The following is a 24,343-nucleotide window of genomic DNA, read 5'->3' on the forward strand; positions in this document are numbered from 1 at the left end:
TGGCTCAGTGCACTGCTTGCCTGCCATGGTGCACTCCTATCCATTGGAGCTGCGGCCCAAACAAACTCTTCTCAGGATTGCTTTGGTCATAGTGATTATCACAGCAACAGAAAATTACTAATACATACACATGATTTAAAAAAAATACTTTTTTGAGATAAGGCTTCATTTTGTAGACCAAGTTGGCCTTGAACTCCCAGAATTCACCTGCCTCTGATTTCAGAGACCTGGCTAGCCTATGAGTTCAAGGCCAGCCTGGTCTACAAGAGCTAGTCCCAGGATAGGCCCCAAAACTACAGAGAAACCCTTTCTCGAAAAACAAAAACAAACAAACCCCCCAAAAACAAACAAACAAAAACAAAAAACAAAACATCTCTCTCTCTCTCTCTCTCTCTCTCTCTCTCTCTCTCTCACACACACACACACACACACACACACACACACACACACATCTTTTAAAGACAACAGCTCTCAGCTGGGTGGTAGTCACACATACCTTTAATCTTACCACTTGGGAGGCAGAGACAGGTGGATCTCTGTGGGTTTGAGGCCAGCAGGTTTACAGAGTGAGTTCCAGGACAGGTTCCAAAGCTACAGAGAAACCCTGTCTTGAAAAATAAAATAAAAGCAAACAAACAAAACCAACCAATCAACCAACAAACAAACCACAACAGCTCTCTGACCTGTTGCTTCCATCTGCACTCTGGACACCCTTCCACTTCGCTCTCCACCCCTGAGACAACCTGTCCTTGTTTATTCCCTTGCACTGAATCACAGGCATCTTACTCCAACAGTAGAGGTTAGCAACATTGTATTACATTCTTCCCCGTAGGAGACCAGCAACACTGTATACATTTTCCAGCTCAGAAGATCAGCAACATTGTATACATTCTCCAACTCAGAAGATCAGCAACATTGTATACATTCTCCAACTCAGAAGATCAGCAACATTGTATACATTCTCTAACTCTAGAAGATCAGCAACATTGTATACATTCTCCCACTCCAGGAGACTAGCAACATTGTATATTCTCCCCTTTAGGAGACCAGCAACATTGTATTTCTTTTTAGTACAAGCGTCGGTACATCTGGAACAGACTTTGTGGGCTGATCACAGTGGCTATATCTGTGTCCCTTGCTTGAGGAGCAGATTTCCTCCACCCAGAGGGAGACAGTGACAGCAGACCAAGGAAAACATCTATCCATGGTCAACTCGGTGAGCCCTGAGCTCACTGGTCCCTCACAGGAGCCTGGGTGAGTCGGGGATAACCACTGACAGCCACCCCAGTGCTCATGTCCGCTCACACAGCTGCACCACTGACAGCCCCCCCAGTGCGCATGTCCACTCACACAGCTGCACCACTGACAGCCACCCCAGTGCGCATGTCCGCTCACACAGCTGCACCACTGCAGCCCCCTGCACAGCTCCCAGCAGCTCCACTCCACATCTCCTCTCCCTCAGGAACTGCAGCTGGTTTAACCCTGAGAGGGAAGCGCTACATTGTGTCACCTCCGATGTTTCAGTCCAGAGGAAAATTCACAGTCACCTCCCTCTTCTACAGAAGCTCCCTTTGTTAATGCAATACCAGGTCAAGGGTTGGTGTGTCAAGTGCAGCCCCAGGTCCCCTCACACTGAGGTCAGAGACACCTGACTTTCCCCTCAGAAAGGCTCCCCCCCCCCGCCCCGACTTCTTCCCTCATCTTCCTTCTGTCTTTAACATGTGATCTTATATTTTATTCACTCACTATATACTTATTTTGTATAAATATTTGCTGTGGTCAGGGTAGTGGAAGTCATCATCCCTCATAAGATTATCACCTTTTTGGTCACCATACATCTCTGCTAAGGCTCCTAGAGCTCCCGACTTGAAGTCACAAATCTAGAACAGAAAACTGTGGAGGCCAGAACCTGGAGCAGGGAATGAAGTAATTTCTATCTCTGGTGAACCTTTTTGTTTTTTTTTTTAAATTATTTATTTATATATTTATTTATTTATGTATGCAATATTCTTTCTGTGTGTAAGCCTGAAGGCCAGAAGAGGGCACCATTATAGATGGTTGTAAGCCACCATGTGGTTGCTGGGAATTGAACTCAAGACCTTTGGAAGAGCAGGCAATGCTCTTAACCGCTGAGCCATCTCTCCAGCCCCCCCTTTTTTTTTTTTTTGGTTTTTGAAGACAAAGTTTCTCTTTATTGTTTTGAAACTTTTTCTGGAACTTGCTCTTGTAGACCAGGCTGGTCTCGAACTCACAGAGATCCGCTTGCCTCTGCCTCCTGAGTGCTGGGATTAAAGGCGTACACCACCACCACCTGGATGACTGCTCAGCTCTTTATTAGGGGTTGATCATGTGTTTTAGACAGACAAACACAGCTTCACAGAGTTAAACAAATGCAACATAAAAGAATGCAACTTGGGGACTGGAGAGATGGCTCAGAGGTTAAGAGCAGTCTTTGCTCTTCCAGAGGTTGTCCTGAGTTCAATTCCTAACAACCAACCACATGGTGGCTCACAACCATCTGATGCCCTTTTCTGGCCTCATGTATACTTACAGAGTTCTCATATACATAAAATATAAATAAAATTAAAATATAAATAAAATTAAAAAAGAATGCAACACATCTTTGCATCACTAAATAGATGTTCCACAACATAAACAAATGTAACACATCTTAAAATAATATTCTACGGGGCTGGAGAGATGGCTCAGTGGTTAAGAGCATTGCCTGCTCTTCCAAAGGTCCTGAGTTCAATTCCCAGCAACCACATGGTGGCTCACAACCATCCGTAATGGGGTCTGGTGCCCTCTTCTGGCCTGCAGGCACACACACAGACAGAACACTCTATACATAATAAATAAATAAATAAAATATTTTTAAAAAAAATAATATTCTACAACATACCAGGATTTCCATTTGGGAGGGAGGCAGAACATAAATCTGGTAGGACCCGATTCAAGAAGAAACCCTGTAGATCCCTCCTCTCTGCCCATCCTACAATCCAGGTTAGATTCTGAAAGATGGGAAAGAAGGAGAGAACCTTCAGGGAGGGGCCTGGAAGGAGGCAGGAGCTCAGGAGACTGAAGCTCGTGTTCTCATCCCACAGTCTCCCGAGTGCAGGGGCCTAGTTGGGCCTTGACAGGACAGGGATGGAAAACACTCAGGGACCCCGAAGGAGGATGAGACAGGCACAAGAACAGGCCTAGTCCTGCATACTAACTAAAAAGACAAGAATTAAACACAGAAGACAGGGGAAAGAGCCACAGCCAGGACTGACCCCAGGTTGACCTGTCACAGCAGCCTTGACAGGACGAGGCTCTGGCCATCCCAGTGTCCCTGTGATCACAGATGTCAGCATGAGGCTCAAGTGATGAAGAGAACAGAGCCAGGAGGTGACAGAGCTGAGGAGTGACCATGTCACAGCCAACAACGGACTGAGCTCCACCTGGGCACAGCCCTGTTCTCACTCAGCTCCCACAGCCTCATCCTGTCCCACCAGATGCACACAGCATAATGAACGCAGATTCTGGAAGGTTCTCCATGCTGCTATTTACTTCCTCCACAAAACAGTAATATTCTCCCCTTTAATTTATAAACCATCAATGTCTCAGGTCAAGTTCACATTCACAGTCTTTCCTTTCCTTTCTTTCTTCTCCTCCTCCTTCTTCTTCTTCTTCTTCTTTTTTTTTTTTGTGCTTTCAATATAGGGTTTCGCTATATATCTCAGGCTGTCTTGGAACTCTGTAGACCATGCTGGCCTTGAACTCACAGAGATCCACCTGCCTCTGCCTCCCGAGTGCTGGGATTAAAGGTGTGTGCCACCATCACCTGGCAACATTCAGATTCTTAATTTCAGTGGGGAAGTCAGGGCTACAGCTCAGGGCAGCTCCTGTCTGCAGGAACAGGAAGGTTGGCTGTGGAAGGGAACAGAGCAGTGCAGGGACAGAGTCCTGGTGTGCATGGTGGGCTGGACTCTCCAGTTCTTCACATGAAACCCATAGGATCACAGGGAACATCAGACACGATTGCTGAGAGTGAACTGGGGGCTCTGGATGTCACAGGAGAGACCTGGACACATCGTCTGTCACTCCATCCACACCAGGCAGCTGTCTTCACGCTACAGAACAAGAGTCATGAACAATCAGTGAAGACAACATCCCAACCACCCACCACTCACTCAAAGGTGATTCTGGGAGTCCCTGTCCCCCCTGCCCCTCCTCAGGTCAGGTTGAAGAGTGTCACCTTTACAATCTGGAAGAGACACATCAGAGACAGAGCTCTGGATACTGTCCCCGTCTAGAATAATACATAACTATTCATAGCAAGGTACAGAGGATCCAGAAGGTTTGGATGGTGGGATTATTATGGGCTGGCTATGTTTCCAATCATCTCCAGATTCACCCCAACAGCCATAGGGACAATCCTGCCCCCCATTCTTACCTGGAGCTGGAACATATTCCATTCATTTTCCACCTGTGAGAAGAAAAGCTGTGAGAGACCAGGGAAGACCCTGACCCTAGGAAGTTTCCAGAACCAACAGCAGACCCAGGTTAGAGAGAGCAGCAATGAGGGCTGTAGATGTGTTTCCCTTTAATGAGGCAGAGCACACTTCTAAAAGGGGCTGAGAGAGAACTCAGACCCTGCCCTTTCCTACCTGGGTTTCTCCTCCTCTTCATCACAACAGCCACCACAGCTAAAATGACGGTCACAGTTCCAGGGAGAACCAGAACGACAAGGATTGCCGTGATGGGAGCCGCGATGTGGATGGGAGGCTCTGGGAAGGGAAGGACAGGAGGGAAGATGAGGGTCATGACCCCAGCTCTCAGCTGACCCTGCTCAGGGTCGGTAGAAGGCTCCAGCTTTCCCTGACCCCAGCTCTGCACCCCCTTCCTCCTTACCCCATCTCAGGGTGAGGGGCTGCCTAAGCCCCTCATGGTACACATGGCATGTGTATTTGTGCTCCTCCCCAGAAGGCACCACCAGAGATGCCCACTTCTGGAAGGTTCCATCCCCAGAAGGTCTGGTCTCCACCAGCTCCATGTCCTGAGTCTGTTCCTCCTCCTCCCTCTGCCAGGTCAGGGTGATGTCAGCAGGATAGAAGCCCATGGCCCAGCACCTCAGGGTGACATCACCGTTAGATCCAGGATGATGGGTCACATGTGCCTTTGGGGGATCTGTGCTGATATGAAGAATTCCACAATTTAGCATTTGTTCAGGGCACCCCATAAGAGCTCAGGTGACCATTCTAGGAAGAGATAGAATTGGGGTGTGGGAAGGATGCAAACCTCACACAAAGGCATCTGGGAGAATGTATTCTTTGGAAAGTTCTAGAAACTGGGGGAAGCACCCTAGGGTAGGGGAGTCCATGTCTCCCATCAGGTAAAGGAAACTCCGGTCCTGGTGTGTAAGGGCTGACACACTCAGATGACAAAACAGGACTCAGTGTCCACACACACTGGGTGTGGGCAGAGAACCCGGCCTGGGAGAAGCCATGGCTGACAGGGGCTGCCGACTGAAGGAGCCACTGTTGGTGATGTCGGGATCCTCTCTCCTCCCTCCTGAGACAGATGAGGAACTGTCCAGGGAGAAGGCTGAGCCCTGGGAGGTCAGTGCAGTCCCTGCCATGCTGGATCAGGAGACCCAGGGACCCTGTCTGCCCTCAGAGACAGGGGCATGACCCCAGTGAGGGTTTCCTCTTTCTCAGGACTGAGCCCAGCCAGAGGGCAGAGGGAGGAGTTGCCCGTGCCCACCACCCCAACCCCGTACCTCTGCGCAGCAGTGTGTCCTTCCCGTTCTTCAGGTGCCTGAGCAGAGACTCCACGCACTTGTTCTCCAGGTAGGCCCTGTGTCTCTCTGCAGCACCAATCTGCTCCAGCTTTCGCCGGGAGATCTGCGCCGCCGTGTCCGCTGCCGTCCACATCTTCAGGTCGTCGTTCAGGGCGATGTAATCGCGGCCGTCGTAGGCGACTTGACTGTATCCACGGTAGAAGCGACCGTCCGACCACGAGCACACGTGACAGCCATACATATGCTGGATGGTGTGAGAGCCTGCGGGGATCCCGCGGTCAGCCCCGCCCACTCGCGGACTTCAGGGATTTCCGAGTCCAGCATCTCTGCGAGCTTCGCAGCCTCGGGCTGAACCTGGGACCCATGGAGACTCTGGCCCAAATGTAGGGACGTGGAGGAGTCTTGACCTCCGATTAAAGGTCACTCACCATTCTCGCTCTGGCTGTAGTAGCCGAGCAAGTTCTTCAGGTTCTCTCGGAATTCCTTCTCCCAGACCTTTGCTTTCCTTGTCTCCCTCTCCCAATACTCCGGTCCCTCCTTCTCCATCCACGGCGCCCGCGGCTCCATCCTCGGAGTCTTCGCGTCGCTGTCGTAGCGCACGAACTGCGTGTCGTCCACGTAGCCGACGATAATGAATCGGGGCTCCCCGAGGCCGGGCCGGGACACGATGGTGCGAAAATACCGCAGCGAGTGCGAGCCTGGGGGCGGCGCGAGGTGAGACCCCGACCCTGCTCCCGGGACCCCGGGCAGGAGCGTGGGCCGGGAGGGGAGCAGGGCGCGGGGCTCGGAACGCGGGTGGAGAAGGGGCGGGAGGGTCCGGCTGGGCCACGCGGGGACGCGGCTTCCCCGGTGCCGCCCCCGCCCTCCCCGCGGAGCCCGTTTCCCTCCCGACCCCGCACTCACCTGTGCGGGTCAGGGTCGGGGCCAGGGCGGCCGCCAGCAACAGGAGCAGCGTGCGCGGCGACATCGCCCCCATTTAGAGATCTCGTGCGGGTCTCAGCCCTGTGGGAGTCGACAGAGTCGACTTTATAAGCAGTAACTTCGGCGACGCTGGTTGGTTCTCCAGGTTCGCGCCATCCAATGAAGTTATGACCTGGAGTCTTGAAGTCATCAGTGTCCAGGCAGACTGACAGGGCAGTTTAAGAGATGGAGAAGTGAAACTGGGAACTTGGGGAGTCCTCAGCTCCGGACATCCCCACGCCAGACCTCACCCACTAAAGAACAGCTTTTGTCTCGAGCCCTGTGTTGCGGGATGAAGCACTGTTTGTCATGGTGTCTCTAAGTTCTGACCCAGAAGCTGAACACAAGGAGGCCAGGTTCATTTTGTTTTCTCTTCCACCCTTCCTCTTCCTTCTTCTCTTTAGTTGCCAGAGGCTGAACTTTTCTAGGAGAAAAGTCTTCTCTGGGAACACAGTGGCAACAACAAGCAGGCTGGAATGCAGGGCACAGATGCTTCTCTTTAAAGCAGAGGCGCTGGCCTGCAAGCACCACACAGACTCCCACAGAGACCAGGCTCCTGTGTTCACCTGCAGTGGGCAGCTCCTACTGCCAAGCCCGACGCTCAGGATCTCACCTGTAAATAGAAACTTTGCCTCTTCACTCGGGATCGTGTCTTCACAGCCTGTGCTTACACTCAGACTCCTAGTGTTTCTTCCCAGATGATCATCTGTGGCTCCAGGTGCTTGTGTTTTACACAGATCTTCATTCCATAGTCCTGAGATTGTCCTTGTGGACCTGGGTCATTGACTCACCACAGTAGACCCCTACTCCATGGGAAGAGACCCCTGTAGAGACCAAATACAGCAGGACACTGACCCTGTCTACAGTCCACGTTTCCCTGTGTGCACACACTTCCATGGTACAGCTGCTTTAGTGAATAAACCCCAGTCAGAGAGGAACTGGAACTAATAATAAAGAGAATAACGGTGACAGCATGGTAGAAGATACATAACCTGTGACCATATCTCTCCCCCCATCTCTGTCTCCCTTCCCCCTCCCCTCCCTCTCTCTCTCACTTTATGAGCTGATGAGATGAGGGAGATGAATGTCACAGACTTGTGGGATCCTGGACCTGATAACAGTTGGCTTCTGAGTTCTTCAGTCCTGTGCAGTGTGGACACTGGACAGAGGGTGATTCTCACGGCAGGGTACACACTGGGGTTTTTAGGTTTTATCCTACTGTTCCACAGTGTGGGAAATTTTAAATTAATAATTTCTTTGTTTCTGGAGATTTTGACTTGATCACTTCAAATCTCAACCACACATAACTGAAGCAGAAAGTAAAGGCGGAGGTGAGTGGGGACTCGGTTGCACAGAGTCACACACAAAGCAGGGTGTCATAGTGTGTTTGACCAGAGCTGTAAAAACTCCAGTCACCTCTGAATGCAGGTGTCCACGGCAGCCCCACACTCCAGGACTCTGTGACAGCATCTGCTTCCGTGAACATCCATTTTAAGTGCTGTGTGTATTTTACCTGGAATCTTCATTCTCTTAGGTTTCATCCTGACTAACCTGAGGAGGCAGTTAGCTTTTGGGAACTCTACAGAAAGTGTCTGTCTTAGATACTTTTCCACTTTTTAAATTTTTTTTTAAAAGAGATTTATTTATTTATTTATTATGTGTATAGTGTTCTGTCTGCATGTTTACCTGTAGGTCAGAAGAGGGCGCTATATCTCATTACAGATGGCTGTGAGTCACCAGTGGCTTCTGGGAACTGAATTCAGGACCTTTGGAAGAGCAGCCAGGGCTCTGAACCACTGAGCCATCTCTCCAGTACCTTTTTAAACTTTTAAATTTGTTTGTTTGTTTTTTTTGAGCAAGAGTTTCTCTGTATAGCTCTAGCTGTCCTGGAACTTGCTCTGCTGACCAAGTTAGCCCGGAACACACAGATATCCACCTGCTTCTTCTCCTGGAATGCTCGGATTAAAGGTTTGCATCACCCCCTTCTGGCTTTAATTCTGCTCTTATTTTTGTGGGTTTGTTGTTTTGTGTTTTTGTTTAACTAAGATGGGGTTTCTCTGTAAGGGCCTGGCTGACGTGAAACTCATTCTGTAGACCAGGCTGTCCTGGAACTCAGAGATCTGTCTGCCTCTGCCCCCTAGTGCTGGGATTAGAGGAGTGTGCCACCCCCACCTTGAATAACTATTTTCTTTTTTAAGAAAAGGTCTTTCTATACAGCTCTTACTGTCCTGAGATTTACTATGTAGACCAGGTTGGCATTGAACTCACAGAGATCCAAATGCCTGTGCATTCCTTGTGTGGCCAGCACACATGCCCATAGTTACTTTCTTTTTTTTTTTAAAGATTTATTTATTTATTACATATACAGTGTTCTGCTTGCATGTATACTTGCAGGCCAGAAGAGGCCACCAGATAACATTACAGATGGTTGTGAGCCACTATGTGGGTTGCTGGGAATTGAACTCAGGACCTCTGGAAGAGCAGTCAGTGCTCTTAACCTCTGAGCCATCTCTCCAGCCCCCCATAGTTACTTTCTTATGGCTGTGATAAGACACTGTGACCCCAGCGAATTATAAGAGGAAGTGTTTTTGTTTTTTTGTTTTTTGTTTTGGTTTTTCGAGGCAGGGTTTCGTGGTTTTGGAGCCTGTCCTGGAACTAGCTCTTGTAGACCAGGCTGGTCTCGAACTCACAGAGATCCGCCTACCTCTTCCTCCCAAGTGCTGGGATTAAATGCGTGCGCCACTACCGCCCAGCAAGAGGAAGTGTTTAATTTGAGCTTAAGTTTTCAGAGGATTTGAGTCCATGATGGCAGAGGAAAGCTATGGTGGCAGGAACAGCTGAGAGCTCACATTGTGATCCACAAGCAAGTGTCAGAGACAATGGGAATAGTGGGAGTCTCTAAAACCTCTGTGCCCAGCCCCAGTGACACACCTGCTCCTACAAGGCCACACCTCCTGATCCTTCCCAAACAGTTCCATCAGCTGGAGCTGAAGTATCTAAACCTCTGAGCCTGTGTGTCCATTCTCATTCAAACCCCCACAGTATTCAGTGTGGGAAGTCAGATGCCCTGCAGGGTTCTGCAGATGTGTCCACTGTGATCTGTAGACAAACACCCTCAAACAGGAGGACCCCACTGCACCAGGGTCTCCCCCTTTGCTTCTGTCTCCTCCTGCCCAGTCCTCTGCCTTCTCCCTCAGGCCTCCCCCATCAGTGCCCAGCACCCCTCACTCCAGAGCTCTGCACTAACACTGTCTCTTTGCATCTAGATTATCTCTCCCTTGTCAGTCATCTTGCTGTGATCCGGGCTGCTGTAGGACGATGCTCTCGTACACTATAAAAATTTATCATTCACAATACTTTAATAAAATGCTGATTGACCAGTAGCCAGGCAGGAAATATAGGTGGGGCAACCAGACTAGGAGAATTCTGGGAAGAGGAAAAGCAGAGTTAGTTACTAGCCAGACCAGAGGAAGATGAGAAGGCCTTACTCAGGAAAGATGCCAAGCCACATGGCTAAGCATAGTTAAGAATTATGGGTTAATTTAAGTTGTAACAGCTGGTTAATAAGCCTGAGCTAAAAGGCCAAGCAGTTTGTAGTTAATGTAAGTCTCTGTGTGTTTCTTTGGTACTGAATGACTGTGGGACTGGGCGGGACAGAAACTTCTGTCTACAAGGCTGCAGGTTCCTTCTGTAAAAGCTCCAATGGGAATAGAGAGATGGCTCTGCAGTTAAGAGGACTTATTGCTGTTGCAGAAAATCTGGGTTCAGTTCCCAGCACCCCCATGAAGACTGGCAAGCATCTGTGACTCCAGTCCCAGGTGATCCAATGTCCAGCTCACCTGCGTACTAATATTCAAAAACCAAAATTCACCTCATAAAAACAAAAGTTTAAGAATACAGTTTAGGGGCTGGAGAGATGGCTCAGAGGTTAAGAGCATTGCCTGCTCTTCCAAAGGTTCTGAGTTCAATTCCCAGCAACCACATGGTGGTTCACAACCACCTGTAATGAGGTCTGGTGCCCTCTTCTGGCCTGCAGGCATACACACAGACAGAATATTGTATAATAAATAAATAAATAAATATTAAAAAATACAGTTTAAAAAGAGCTCAAACAGCTTCATATCTCCCTCCTACACATCTTGAGTATGACAGTCAGGGGCTGAGAGCACAGGGCTGTTTGATCAACATTGAACCTCCAGTCAAGGAAGCCAGAGATGCAACAGGACAGGGACTGATGACTGAAATAGACGGTGCTGAAATGAAAAGTTGCCAAACCCCATAAAATTAACAATACAGTAATGTTTCATTTTATGGGTCTCCAGTGCACAGCAGATCACAGCCTCGTTACAGGAAGAAGACACTGTACGCTCACCTTTGCAAATGAGCCGTGTGCTGGTTTTGATTGCTGCTGAACAAGACAAATTCCTGTCAGTCACTTCAGTGGTAACTTGTAACAGACCGTGACAGCCCACATCCAGCAAGTTCCTGCAGCTCATGATGTCTCTTTTCCCATCTTCCCTCCCACATGAGGCCCTCAGGCTCTCATCTTTTTAACATGACAGAGAAGCATCAGAGTCTAGGGCAATAGTTCACCTTCTTGAAGAAAAAGAAACAGAACTCTGTCTGAGCCCACAGAATTTAAGGATGAGAAGGAGGAATCACGGTTGGCTGAGCTGCCCCATGACCTCCCCGCTACACCACTGCGAGGGTCTCAGGTCTCAGGCTGTCCTGTTCTCATGAAACTTACATCCAGATGGAACTTCCCATCCTTTCCCACCTGTGGGAAGACAGCTCCCTGCAAGAGGGTAGGGAGGGTGCAGAGCCAGGAGTCACAGCAGCTGCAAAGCCTGGAACCAGGGAAGTTTCTAGAACTCTGAAACAGACTGTGATGTCTATTCTTGGTTGTCAACTTGACTATATTATATCTGAAATTGACTAAAACCCCAAAATGGAGGGCACAGCTGTGAGGGATTTTTGCTTAAATTAAAGTGGAAAGATCGACTTCTGGTCTGGGTATTTGAGATAGGAAGATAAACATAGTTGGACTTTCTTTGGATGGTCAGCTCCTGACATGGAGACCTTTTATTAATTATGAAAGCTTGGCCTTAGCTTAATCTTGTTCCCAATTAGCTCTTAAAACCTAAATCATCCAATGTATCTTAATCTAAGTTCTGCCATGTGGCTCAATACCTCTTGTCAGTACCATGCATCTGACTTTTTCTTCTGGCTCGTAAATCCCCCCGTCTCTAGGTCCTTCCCAGAGTTCCTATCTCTGTCAGGAGGTCCCCCCATATTCTCCTGTCTAGCTGTTGGATAGTCAGCTCTTTATTTTTTTTATTTTTTTGGTAGCATTATTGTTTGTTTTTATTTTTATGGTTTATTTAACTTTATTTTTGTGCATTGGTGTAAAGGTGTCAGATCCCCTGGAACTGGATCTTCAGACATTTGTGAGCTGCCATGTGGGTGCTGGGAATTGAACCCAGGTCCTCTGGAAGAACAGTCAGTGCTCTTAACTACAAACAATAATGCTCTTTAACACAAGATAAGGCAGAAATCAATCAGTTATTTATTGGAAATGAGCTGGAGGCCTCAGAATTTCATAAAAAGTGTCATGTCAATAGCAAAGGTTTAAAAAAAGACTTCCATCATGTGACATCAAGCCAAGGACAGGAAATGTCCTACTTGTTCTTTACACAAACAATCACCACTAACTGCAGGAAGTAACCCAAAGGGTATTCAGAGGAATGAAATCGGGCAGATGGATGTGTTTCATTTTTTAGTATTTGGAAAACTAAAATCTGTACACCGCACCATTGATACCTATTCAGATTTTCAATGGGCAATTGTTTTGAGTTTAGAAAAAGTGATTTGGTAATCACACAATTGCTAGAAGTTGTGGCCATCATGGGTTTGCCTGCACAAGTGAAGATAGACAATGCTTCAGCATAAGTCTCTAATGAGATGAAACCGTTTTTTGATTTATTATAATATAAAGCATATTACAGGCATACCAAACAATACTACAGGCCATTATAGAATGGTCAAATCAAACTCTAAATGACATGTCAAATAAACATAAAGGGATGATAAATATTCCAAGAAATAGATTGCATAATATTTTATTAAGTTTGAATTTTATAACTTTTTTTGAATTTTATAAATGTTAACGAGAAAGGAACAATAGCTGCGGTGAGAAATTGGATAATAGAAAAACCTACAGAATTAAATCAGGTGATATACTTTAAAGTCATACTGACTTCAGAATGGAAACCAGGACATGTGTTACGTTGGGGAAGGAGTTTTGCTTTTGTTTCCATAGGAGAAGAAAAGCTATGGATATCATCAAAATTGATGAAGATTTGATGTGAACAAGAGATACCTCTTAATTAGAAGAGATGATAGTTCATCAAGCAACTTGGCTCTTTAATCTGAACTAACCTATAAAAATAACAAATGTTTTTCATTTGAACAGATATAAATTGCCAAATAAGAATTTCTCCAAAATTAGGGTTAGGGAAGGGTTTTGTTTCTGTCTTTTCAGGAGAATGAAGGTATCCATGGACAAATGAGACTTCTGAAGAGAAAGGGCGAATCATGCATAAAAAATGTCCCAAGAAACAGAGTAAATTGGCAACTGGTATATCACATTCCCAACATCTTCCCAAATGTTTGCTTCTGCTGTTTTCTGCAGACATATAATGCAAATGCTCTTTTTTGTAGCCCCAGTTCAATTAAAGATTAAAGCTGGCTTTGCAGTTGGAGTGTGGCTCTCCTTCTCTAACGGAAGCATGCTTATTAAAGTGAAATCCAAAATCTCTGTCTCATATCAGAAGAACCACCTGATATGGGAAAGAACAAAAAATTTAAGGACATTTTATTGTCACTAATCTCATAATCCTTTGGCTATATATTGACTTTATAACAACTTCTCCAGAGGTATAAATTTTATGTTTAATATATTTATTAAACTTTTCATCATGATATTAATGGTCATATAGAGTACTAATTAATTCTAGAAAATTATTTCATATACCTTCCTGTACATCATTTCGGGTTTGAGTCTCTGTGAGTTTTCTGAAGTGTAGGACAATATTATACAGGTCACATATTTCTGCACTGTATTGGCAGCCAGGCTCTCAGGCCACCGTTTGCACCTGAGGTGGTCACATGACACTTACAGACTGGGTGTCACCTGGGTCAGGATATGCTAATGTTGTTCTGCTCCCTTCTTTGTAATTATGGAGATTGCCTGGGAAGAGGTGTTAATTCAAGCTAGCAACAGAGCTGAGAACTTGACGTTAGTCCTGCTATCCCAGAAACAGAATGCGAATGAACTTCCCCCTCAGTTCACCTTTGGATATAAAAGCTGTTTGGAGAATAAATGTTGGTGATCTTCAGGATTTGAATGAACCCTGAGACTCCTTTCTGATATTGCTGTGTGAACTGTGTCTCAATTATTCCCATGCCTCCATGCTGGTCCAGAGAGACAATTTATGTTGGCGTTGGACCCCGACACTGAAATGAGCCATGAGCATACCTAACAGTGATCTCTGAAGTCTCCATAAAGAGAATGGGACCCCATTGTTGTAATAGGAGTGGCGGGGTTGCGTCCCCAGCACCCCGGCCGCCTGCATGGCTAGCTTATGACCCGAAATAACAACACACAAACTGTATTCATTTAAACACTGCTTGGCCCATTTCTTTCTAGCCTCTTCTAGGCTAACTCTCGCACCTGGACTAGCCCATTTCTAATAATCTGCTGTAGCCCACGTGGTGGCTTACCAGGGAGATTCTAGCCTACATCCATCCTGGGTCGGAGTTTCATCGCGTGTGCCTCAGAGAGCAGAGCTATCACATCTACCCTGGAGAGGGGAGCATGGCGTCTCTCTGAGGCTTCTGCTCCGGAGAGGAGAGCTATCGAGTCTGAGCTCACTTCCTCTTCCTCTCAGCATTCTGTTCTGTTTACTCCTCCCACCTATGTTTTAACCTATGAGGGCCAGCCAAGCAGTTTCTTTATTTTTTTAACCAATGACCTTCCTCCATCACCCCATGACAATGATTTCTCCAGGACTATGACAATACCACTAAGCTGAGAAACACCACCTAAAGATCAGTTTTTGACTATAAACTGCTCAGAACAATTTCAAGGTGTCCAGCTAAGATGATCCAGTCTAACAGACTACTCTAGCCAGGACTTGTGACAAACCCTGCACTTTCCCATTATGCAGAGACTGAACAACAAATGATACATCTATCTCCCCCAGGACTTGACAAGTAACTCAATCTTTTCTCCACAATCCCTTAAAGATACTGTCACCACCCAGACAAAAGGAAGTAAATCTAAGAATACAATGCCCACATTCCCAAAAGGTGGCGTGGGTAGCTTTTGGCCTTTCCACGGTTTATGAATATTTGTCATTGTTTAGGGGGATTGGTTACCCGTTGTTATCGGTTATGGTCAGGAGAAAAGTTGAACAAAGGAGATTAGATACAGAGTACTTGTTTTGAAAAGAAAAAGGGGGAAATAGATACGATAGGTTAAAAGGGAGGATTATTGACTCTACTCTAAAAAGAAAAAAAGAAAAATACCTATATATGATAAGATAAAAAGGTAGATTCGTGAATCTACTTTTAAAAATAACTACTAGTTTTAAATGTTTTGCATTGGACTGAACTTTTGTATATTTTATACTAATTTTTTTAGTATTTATTTATTTATTATACAATATTCTGTCTGTGTGTATGCCTGCAGGCCAGAAGAGGGCACCAGACCCCATTATAGATGGTTGTGAGCCACCATGTGGTTGCTGGGAATTGAACTCAGGACCTCTGGAAGAGCAGGCACTGCTCTTAACCTCTGAGCCATCTCTCCAGCCCCAGATACAAATTTGAAATTAATTTTGTTAGAACATATTGTACATAGATTTTTACTCTTGTTTAAAGTATTATACCTATACAACTCATTTAACTATGTAATGCAAGTTTCTAGTCCTTGAAACTTATTATTGCCGACTGTTTAGGATGATAAAGAAATGCTGGTTAATAATTAGTCACGTATTTTAATCAAACTTGTAGTCATGTTAGTTATGCTTTCAAGGCCAAACCAAGATACATTTTAGAAAGACAGGTCATCTTCAGACACTTCAGAGAGCTACAGAGTATGGTAGCATTTATGATGTTTTAATAGCATAGGGTTTTTTTGTTTGTTTGTTTTTTGGACAATGAGAAATTTCTGCTCCTGGCAGCACCAATCTACTTCAGAGAAGATAGCAGGCATCAACAAAACTCCACATGGAGTTTACTTTCTTGGCAGCAAAAGTAAGCCACTGGGCATGAAAAGGTCCTTGGCTAGACTGCGACAGCATGCTGTCCGAATTGGACAAGGACACAAAAGAGAGTGACTGACCAACATTGTCAAGACAAGGAGGGGCAGCCCTTCAGAGTTTCCTGCTTCACAGAAAAGTCTGTCAGAGCATGCTGTCCGAATTGGACAAGGACACAAAAGAGAGTGACTGACCAACATTGTCAAGACAAGGAGGGGCAGCCCTTCAGAGTTTCCTGCTTCACAGAAAAGTCTGTCGGATATGCTAGGCCTGTAGGTTGAGATGGGTGCCCGAATGTTTCAGAGGAACTTTTGGTGGCAGTCTAGGCAGTCAGATGTTTCTGTCATTTCTTATATTTTTGGAAGTCACTTGCTTGTACTTCCTGATTATCAGTTAATATTATTTCCTCCTTGGGTCTCTGAGGGAGTTGAAGGCTGGATAGTTATAGTTTTCCTTGTACACCAGAAGCAGATAGCAAGCTACCTTGGAAAGTAATTTAGGTACAAGACATTGGACTCACAAGATAGGATCAATATAAAGTATTTTCTCTGAATTTGTCAAATGCAAATGGATTAGATATTATTGATGTGTTTATTGCCTGTATATATTGTATATAGTTATTGTACTTCTTCTATAGTTTTTCTTATATTAGTTACAGCCTTTTTTAGGGAAAGTATATTGCTATTTCATTTGTATTTTTTTTTTCTTTTTGGTTTTTCGAGACAGGGTTTCTCTGTGGTTTTGGAGCCTGTCCTGGAACTAGCTCTTGTAGACCAGGCTGCTCTCGAACTCACAGAGATCCGCCAGCCTCTGCCTCCCGAGTGCTGGGATTAAAGGCGTGCGCCAACACCGCCCTGTGATATTTCATTTGTATTTTAATAAATAAAGATTATCTGAAGAACAGAATGTAAAACAGCCATGTTAGTTAGCCATACAGGCCAGGCAGTGGAGTGCACACCTTTAATTCCAACAGCCACACTAGATAGCCATAGAGGCTGGGCGGTGGTAGTGCAGGCCTTTTGTTTGGTTAGAACAGTCACCTCAGCCCCTATCATCCTTATCCAAGGAGTCTGGAATGTTTAATTTAACCCATCTCCATTAATCTGTGCATCATCATAAGGTTGTGGCCTACCAGCAAAGTTTCAGTGCATCTGTCTCCAGCGGTGGCTCCATGACTTCTCCTTTTTCCCAGCGTTCAGTTTAGTTTTCCCCATCTAGCTAAGTTCTGCCCTGCTATAGGTCCAAAGCAGTTTCTTTCTTCGTTAATAGTAATCATAGCATACAGAGGGGAATCCCACATCAATTGTCTATTATAGTGATTGATTTAAAAGACTGCCTTTTTTTCTCTTTTGCTATATATTTACAAGAACAGGATGGAGAAAAATTTGCCTTCCTGGTTCCTGCTTATTATAATAATCTATTGAAAGATACCAGTGGAAAATTCTTCCTGAAAAAATGTTTAATAGCCCCACCTTGTGTCAGCATTTTGTACAACAGCCATGAGAACTAAATCATAGTTTCCTCAATCTAAAAATTATCATTATATGAATGATATCTTACTGGATGTTTCAGATGCAGATTCCTTAGGAAAAATGTTTGATGAAGTAAAGAGAATTTTGCCTTGCTAGAGATTACAAATCGCTCCTGAAAAAATACAAAGAAGAGATTCTATCTAGGATAAAAGATAGGTTTACAGAGAATTCAACCACAGAAAGTACAAATCAGGAGAGATCAATTATGAACCCTTCATGATCTTCAGAAGTTGCTGGAGATGTTAACTGGCTACAGCCCATAATTGGATTAATTATACAAGAGATAACTTATTTAAAATGTTATAAGGTGATAAGGTCTTAAATAATCCAAGATTATCATCTGAGGCTGAGAGAGAATTGGCTTTGGTAGAAAAAAGATCACAGGATGCACATGTGGATCATCTGGATCCAGACCTTGATTGTACCCCAGTCGTTCTATCTTCTACTCACTTTTATAAAGAAATTCTCTTTTTTTGCTGTTTTTTTTTTTTTAGGACAGGGTTTCTCTGTGTAGCTTTGGAACCTGTCCTGGCACTCACTCTGTAGCCTTGACCTCACCAAGATCCACCTGCCTCTGCCTCCCAATGCTGGGATTAAAAGCGTGCACCACCACTGCCTGGCTATAAAGGAATTCTTAAGCAGAGAGAAGATAATGTTTTAGAGTAGATATTTTTAGCACACAGATTAAAGAAATAAAGACCTATGGCCAGGTGGTGGTGATGCACACCTTTAGTCCCAGCCCCCAGGAGGCAGAGGCAGGAGGATTTCTGTGAGCTTGAGGCCAGCCTGGTCTACAAAAGCTAGTCCCAGGACAGGATCCAAAGCTACATTGAAACTCTGTGTCAAAAAACAAAAAACCAAAAACAACAACAACAACAACAAAAAAGCAAGAAAAAGAAATAGGGACCTATAATATAGACAGTTTCTGAATTGATTCTGCAAGGAAAAATGGGACTTCATCAATTAGCAGGAACAGACCCAGCTGACAATCTGGTACCTTTTACTCATGGTGAAATTGCCTCAGTATGGGCAGAACCCTGACTTGCAGTAATTGCTTTGGGAGGGATTAACAACAAATATCCCCAAAACAGGAGACTTCAGTTTATAAAAAGATCTAATTGGATTTGCCTTCATATAAAGAAAGGACACCAATTCCTGGAGCCCCTACATTCTATACTGATGCAGATAAATCAGGAAAGACAGATTATGTCAAGTGCAGCCCCAAGTCCCCTCACACTGAGGTCACAGTCACCTGAACTTTCCCCTCAGAAAGCTCCCCATTCTCCCCTCATCTTCCTTCCGTCTTTATCGTGTGATCTTATATTTTGTATGTATCTTTTATTCATTCATCATATACTTATTGTGTATGAATGTTTGCTGTGGTTGGCACTGGAATCCATCATCCCTCACAAGACGAAGATAGCAGAATCATGACACTGATCATCACCTTATTGGTCTTCAGACATCTCTGCTAAGGCTCCTGGAGCTCCTGACTGGATGTCACAAAGCTAGAAGAGAAAACTGTAGAGGCCAGAACATGGGGCAGAGGATGAAGGAATTTCCATCTCCAGCATTCCCCACAATCTTTTCATTTTAAATTATGAATTTTGCATCTATGAGTGTTTTCTTGCTAGTAGTGTTTGCACCATGAATCTGCATGGTGTCCACAGGGCCATTGAATGTCATCGAACAGGAGTTAAGAATGGTTATGAGTCATCAGGTGGGTGCTGGGATCTGAACCTGGGTCCTCTGCAAGAGCAGCAAGTGCTCTCAAGCCCTGAGCCATCTCTTCAGTCCCTGGATCAAGTTTTTTAATAAACATAAATCTAAAGTAGACTCAGCCTGAAAATCCTTGAGTCTCCACTGGAGGGAGCACCAGGATTCCCAGAGGCAGAGAGGGAGAGGGGACCTTGGGCAGAACACAAACCAGATCTGAGATCAGACCCTGTGGATCCCTCCTCTCTGCCCATCCTACAACCCGGGTTAGATTCTGATAGATGGAAAGAGGAGAGAACCTCCTGGGAGGGGCCTGAAGGGAGGCAGGAGCTCAGGAGACTGAAGCTCATGTTCTCATCCCACAGTCTCCTGAGTGTAGGGGCCTAGTTGGGCCTTGAGAGGACAGGAATGGAAAACACCTCTTACTGCTGTCACTCAGGGACCCCACAGGATAATGAGGCAGGCACCACTCACAGGAGCAAGAACAGGCCTAGTCCTCCATACTAACTAAAAAGACAAGAAATAAAGACAGGGGAAAGAGCCACAGCCAGGACAGCAACCCTGACTGTCACAGCAGCCCTGGAGGCTCATAATCCCGGAGACAGGACAAGGCTCTGGCCATCCCAGTCTCCCTGTGATCACAGATGTCAGCATTTGGTTTTAAGTGATGAAGAAAACTGAGCCAGGAGGTGACAGAGTTGAGGAGTGACCTTGTCAAAGCCAACAATGCACAGCCCTGTTCTCACTCAGCTCCCACAGCCTCATCCTGTCCCACCAGATGCACAGAACACAGATTCTGGGAGGTTCTCCACGCTGCCATTTATTTCCTCCACAAACTCTATCTCAATTATTTAATTTAGCTGCCAAACAACCTGTCAGATCAGGACATTAACAAGTTCGCGTTTAGATTCTTATTTTCAGTGGAAGTCATGGAGGTGACAGGATGGAGATTCCCCTCCTGTCTGCAGGAACAGGAAGGTTGGCTGTGGAAGGGAACAGGCAGTGCAGGGATAGGGACAGGTGTTCAGGGTGGGCTGGGCTCTCCAGTTCTTCACATTGAGCCCATGGGATCACAGGGAACATCAGACACTATTGCTGAGGGTGAACTGAGGGCTCTGGATGTCACAGGAGAGACCTGGACACATCGTCTGTCACTCCATCCACACCAGGCAGCTGTCTTCACGCTACAGAACAAGAGTCATGAACAATCACTGTGAAGACAACATCCCAACAACCCACCACTTACTTAAACATGATTCTGGGAGTTCTGAAATCCAATCATGTCCAATTTGTTCCTCCCCAAATCAGTCCCAAGAGTTTCACCTTTACAGTCTGGGAGAGACACATCAGAGCTCTGGTCACTGTCCCTGTCTAGGGTAAAAATATATGTATTCATGAGAAGATAAAAACTTGATCCCTAGAAGATTTGCTGGAGGAGCTTATTATGTGTTACCAGAGCTCCCCAAATATGCCAGCGTCACCCCACAGGCCTCAGGGACAATCTTGCCAACCACTCTTACCTGAAGCTGGAGCATAGTTTCCTACTTTTCCACCTGTGAGAAGAAAAGCTGTGAGAGACCAGGGAAGACCCCAACCCTTGGAAGTTTCCAGAACTGACAGCAGACCCAGGGTAGAGCAATGAGGGGTGTGGACATGTTTTCCATTAATGAAGCACAGACTCTTCTAAAAGGGGCTGAGAGAGAACTCAGACCCTGCCCTTTCCTACCTGTGTTTCTCCTCCTCTTCATCACCACAGCCACCACAGCTCCAATGATCACAGCTCCAAGGAGAACCAGACCAGCAATGACTGCCATGATGGGGACCGTGGACTGAGGAGACTCTGGGAAAGGAAGGAAAGGGAGGGAAGGTGAGGGTCATGACCTCAGCTCTCACCCCTGACGCTGCTCAGGGTCTATAGAAGGCTCCAGCTTTCCCTGACCCCAGCTCTGCACCCACTCCCTCCTTACCCCATCTCAGGGTGAGGGGCTGCCTAAGCCCCTCATGGTACACATGGCATGTGTATTTGTGCTCCTCCCCAGAAGGCACCACCAGAGATGCCCACTTCTGGAAGGTTCCATCTCCAGAAGGTCTGGTCTCCACCAGCTCCATGTCCTGAGTCTGTTCCTCCTCCTCCCTCTGCCAGCTCAGGGTGATGTCAGCAGGATAGAAGCCCAGGGCCCAGCACCTCAGGGTGACATCACCTTTAGGTCCAGGATGATGGGTCACGTGTGCCTTTGGGGGGTCTGTGTGGAAGATTTAAGAAATCCCACAATTAACAAGATAAACTGAAATCTGCAAAGAAAAAGTTAAATCAATAATGACACTGAACTATGTGACTGAACACTTCTGTCATCACACAGTGACCTGCAGGTAGAGCTGGTCCCCTCATCACAGAACTACAGAGTTTCCTGGAGAACCCAGAAGCTAAGAGGGAATCCACATGAGCCAGCAGGTCAACATGGTCTTCTTATGTGATGTTCTATAGCATAAGTTAGGTAGTAAACAAATGGAGGAATGGAAAATAATTGATTTATACATGTGATTAAACTCATATCAAAATAAGAAATTAAGAGGCACGGGCTACACAAAAGGTGCCACCAACTTCTGCTGCCACCATTGAGGCACAACCACTGTGATCAATTGCTGACCATTTTTATTGTCCATCCAAGTGAACAGCCATCACCACAGTGAGCAGCAAAATGTGGTGAAACTCTGATACTCAGCCAGAGAAAATAAGTCCCCTAGCCCTGCCTCTTGTCGGGGAAAGATACCAGGTATTGCCAGGCGGTGTTGGCGCACGCCTTTAATCCCAGCACTCGGGAGGCAGAGGCAGGCGGATCTCTATGAGTTCGAGGCCAGCCTGGTCTACAAGAGCTAGTTCCAGGACAGGCTCCAAAGCTACAGAGAAACTCTGTCTCGAAAAAAAAAAGATAGCAGGTATTGTCACCCAGGATCCCTGAAGTGTGCTGTGGAGCCCAGTGCAGCACTCATGGGACACAGCGGTGCTCACAGGGTGTGTGGATCTTCCCTGTCACTCCAGTCCTGGAGGTGCAGAAGACCCTGTCTCTGAGGAAGTTCAATTCCTAATCCACTAGGGCAACACTGTAACTTGTTGGGGCTGAAGGAGAGCAGGGGCTCTGGATGGCTAATCTGGCAGAAAATAATCTAAACTCCCAGGAATCTTTCTCATTTAAAGGGGACCCTGATTTAACTTATCTAATTCTCCAGAATGTCAGTCCCCATGGCACCTGTGGAGACTGATACACATGATAACACAGGGGAGGGAGAAACAGTATCACCCCAGTGAGGAAGAAAAACTCACTAAAAGCAAAATGACAACTTAAAAAAAAAAAGAATTAAAGAAAGAACTCCCCCCTTTTAGTATTTGTCCAGGGCACCCCGTAAGTTCCCACGAGACCATTTTAGAAAGAGATAGAATTGGGGTGTGGGAAGGATGCAAACCTCACACACAGGAATCTGGGAGGATGTATTCTTTGGAAAGTTCTAGAAACTGGGAAAGCAGCCTAGGGTAGGGGAGTCCATGTCTCCCATCAGGTAAAGGAGACTTCAATCCTGGTGTGTAAGGCTGACACACTCAGATGACAGGACTCGGTGTCCACAGACACTGGGTGTGGGCAGAGAACCCGGCCTGGGAGAAGCCATGGCTGACAGGGGCTGCAGACTGAAGGAGCCACAGTTGGTGATGTCGGGATCCTCTCTCCCTCCTGAGACAGATGTGGAACTGTCCAGGGAGAAGGCTGAGCCCTGGGAGGTCAGTGCAGTCCCTGCCATGCTGGATCAGGAGACCCAGGGACCCTGTCTGTCCACAGAGACAGGGGCATGACCCCAGTGAGGGTTTCCTGTTCCTCAGGACTGAGCCCAGCTCGAGGGCAGAGGGAGGAGTTGCCTGCGGCCCCGCACCTGAGCGCTGCAGTGTGTCCTTTCCGTTCTCCAGGTGTCTGAGCAGAGACTCCACACACCGGCTCTCCAGGTAAGCCCTGTATCTCTCTGCAGCACCGGTCTGCTCCCACTTGCGCCGGGTGATCTGCGCCGCCGTGTCTGCCGCCGTCCATGTCGTCAGGTCCTCGTTCAGGGCGATGTAATCGCGGCCATCGTAGGCTTCCTGACGGTACCCACCGAGGAGGCGCCCGTCTGACCCCACGTCACAGCCAGACATCCCCTGGATGGTGTGAGAGCCTGCGAGGACCCCAGGTCAGCCCGGCCCATCTGCCCCGTCCGGGTCACCCACGCCTGCAGCCCCACCCACCCGCGGACTCCAAACTGAAAGGGAACCAGGTCCGGTCCCCGTTCTCCTCCCCGAACTTCGGACCTGGGATCCCGGGCCACTCTGGGGCGATGCGGAGGGATCGTGATCTCTGACCGCGGTCACTCACCTCCCTCGCTCTGGTTGTAGTAGCCGAGCGCGGTCCTCAGGTTCACCCGAAAAGTCTGCTGGTTGCTCCTGGCGATCTGTGTCTCCCTCTCCCAATACTCCGGCCCCTCCTGCTCCACCCACCGCGCCCGCGGCTCCATCCTCGGAGTCTCCGCGTCGCTGTCGTAGCGCACGAACTGCGTGTCGTCCACGTAGCCGACAGAGATGAACCGGGGCTCCCCGAGGCCGGGCCGGGACACGGCGGTGTGGAAATACCGCAGCGAGTGCGAGCCTGGGGGAGGCGCACGGTGAGACCCCGACCCTGCTCCCGGGACCCCGGGCAGGAGAGCGGGCCGGGAGGGGAGCAGGGCGCGGGTCTCGGGACGCGGGTGGGGAAGGGACGGGAGGGTCCGGCTGGGCCACACGGGGACGCGGCTTCCCCGGTGCCGCCCCCGCCCTCCCCGCAGACCCCGTTTCCCTTCCGACCCCGCACTCACCCGCGCGGGTCTGGGTCGGGGCCAGGGCGGCCGCCAGCAGCAGGAGCAGCGTGCGGGGCGCCATCTGCCCCATCTCAGATCTAGGGCGACTCTGAGTTCCGCCGACTCCGTGGACTCCGTGGACTTTATAACCTGTAAACTGGGCGATGCTGGTTGTT

The 24,343-nt window shown here is 47.2% G+C and overlaps 2 protein-coding genes across 5 annotated transcripts; both read right to left on the reverse strand.

Annotated features, from left to right (window-relative positions):
- Positions 1-3,822: 3,822 nt before the first annotated feature.
- On the reverse strand, positions 3,823-24,334 carry LOC142854165 (H-2 class I histocompatibility antigen, Q10 alpha chain-like). Of its 4 annotated transcripts, none has more exons than XM_075979355.1 (8): positions 24,186-24,334; positions 23,711-23,980; positions 23,238-23,513; positions 21,284-21,559; positions 21,043-21,156; positions 20,837-20,869; positions 20,640-20,687; positions 3,823-4,115 (listed from the first exon to the last, which is right to left on the reverse strand). In XM_075979355.1, exons 1-8 carry the CDS (start codon positions 24,256-24,258, stop codon positions 4,111-4,113), a joined length of 1,095 nt encoding a protein of 364 aa, XP_075835470.1. In that variant the 5' UTR covers positions 24,259-24,334; the 3' UTR covers positions 3,823-4,110. The 4 variants fall into 4 exon arrangements, with proteins under 4 accessions (XP_075835470.1, XP_075835472.1, XP_075835469.1 ...); XM_075979354.1 differs by lacking the exon at positions 3,823-4,115 and adding an exon at positions 20,119-20,500; XM_075979357.1 differs by lacking the exon at positions 20,640-20,687.
- LOC142853516 (H-2 class I histocompatibility antigen, Q10 alpha chain-like) lies at positions 4,461-6,761 on the reverse strand. Its single transcript, XM_075978700.1, has 6 exons — positions 6,689-6,761; positions 6,214-6,483; positions 5,765-6,046; positions 4,897-5,172; positions 4,653-4,772; positions 4,461-4,471 (listed from the first exon to the last, which is right to left on the reverse strand). Exons 1-6 carry the CDS (start codon positions 6,759-6,761, stop codon positions 4,461-4,463), a joined length of 1,032 nt encoding a protein of 343 aa, XP_075834815.1.
- Positions 24,335-24,343: the final 9 nt, after the last annotated feature.

Source organism: Microtus pennsylvanicus, chromosome 7 (genome assembly GCF_037038515.1).
Source record: "Microtus pennsylvanicus isolate mMicPen1 chromosome 7, mMicPen1.hap1, whole genome shotgun sequence".
Taxonomy (NCBI): Eukaryota; Metazoa; Chordata; class Mammalia; order Rodentia; family Cricetidae; genus Microtus; species Microtus pennsylvanicus.

Excerpts from the sequence above, each read along its gene's own strand:
- LOC142854165 (XM_075979355.1), bottom strand. The coding sequence starts at position 24,258 with ATGGGGCAGATGGCGCCCCGCACGCTGCTCCTGCTGCTGGCGGCCGCC. Across the intron at positions 20,870-21,042 it reads GAAGAGGAGGAGAAACACAG|GTGGAAAAGTAGGAAACTAT; the intron begins GTAGGAAAGGGC and ends TTCTTCTCACAG. Across the intron at positions 20,688-20,836 it reads AAACTATGCTCCAGCTTCAG|ACAGGGACAGTGACCAGAGC; the intron begins GTAAGAGTGGTT and ends TTTTTACCCTAG.
- LOC142853516 (XM_075978700.1), bottom strand. The coding sequence starts at position 6,761 with ATGGGGGCGATGTCGCCGCGCACGCTGCTCCTGTTGCTGGCGGCCGCC. Across the intron at positions 5,173-5,764 it reads GGACACACTGCTGCGCAGAG|ATCCCCCAAAGGCACATGTG; the intron begins GTACGGGGTTGG and ends ATATCAGCACAG. Across the intron at positions 4,773-4,896 it reads GCCCCTCACCCTGAGATGGG|AGCCTCCCATCCACATCGCG; the intron begins GTAAGGAGGAAG and ends TTCCCTTCCCAG.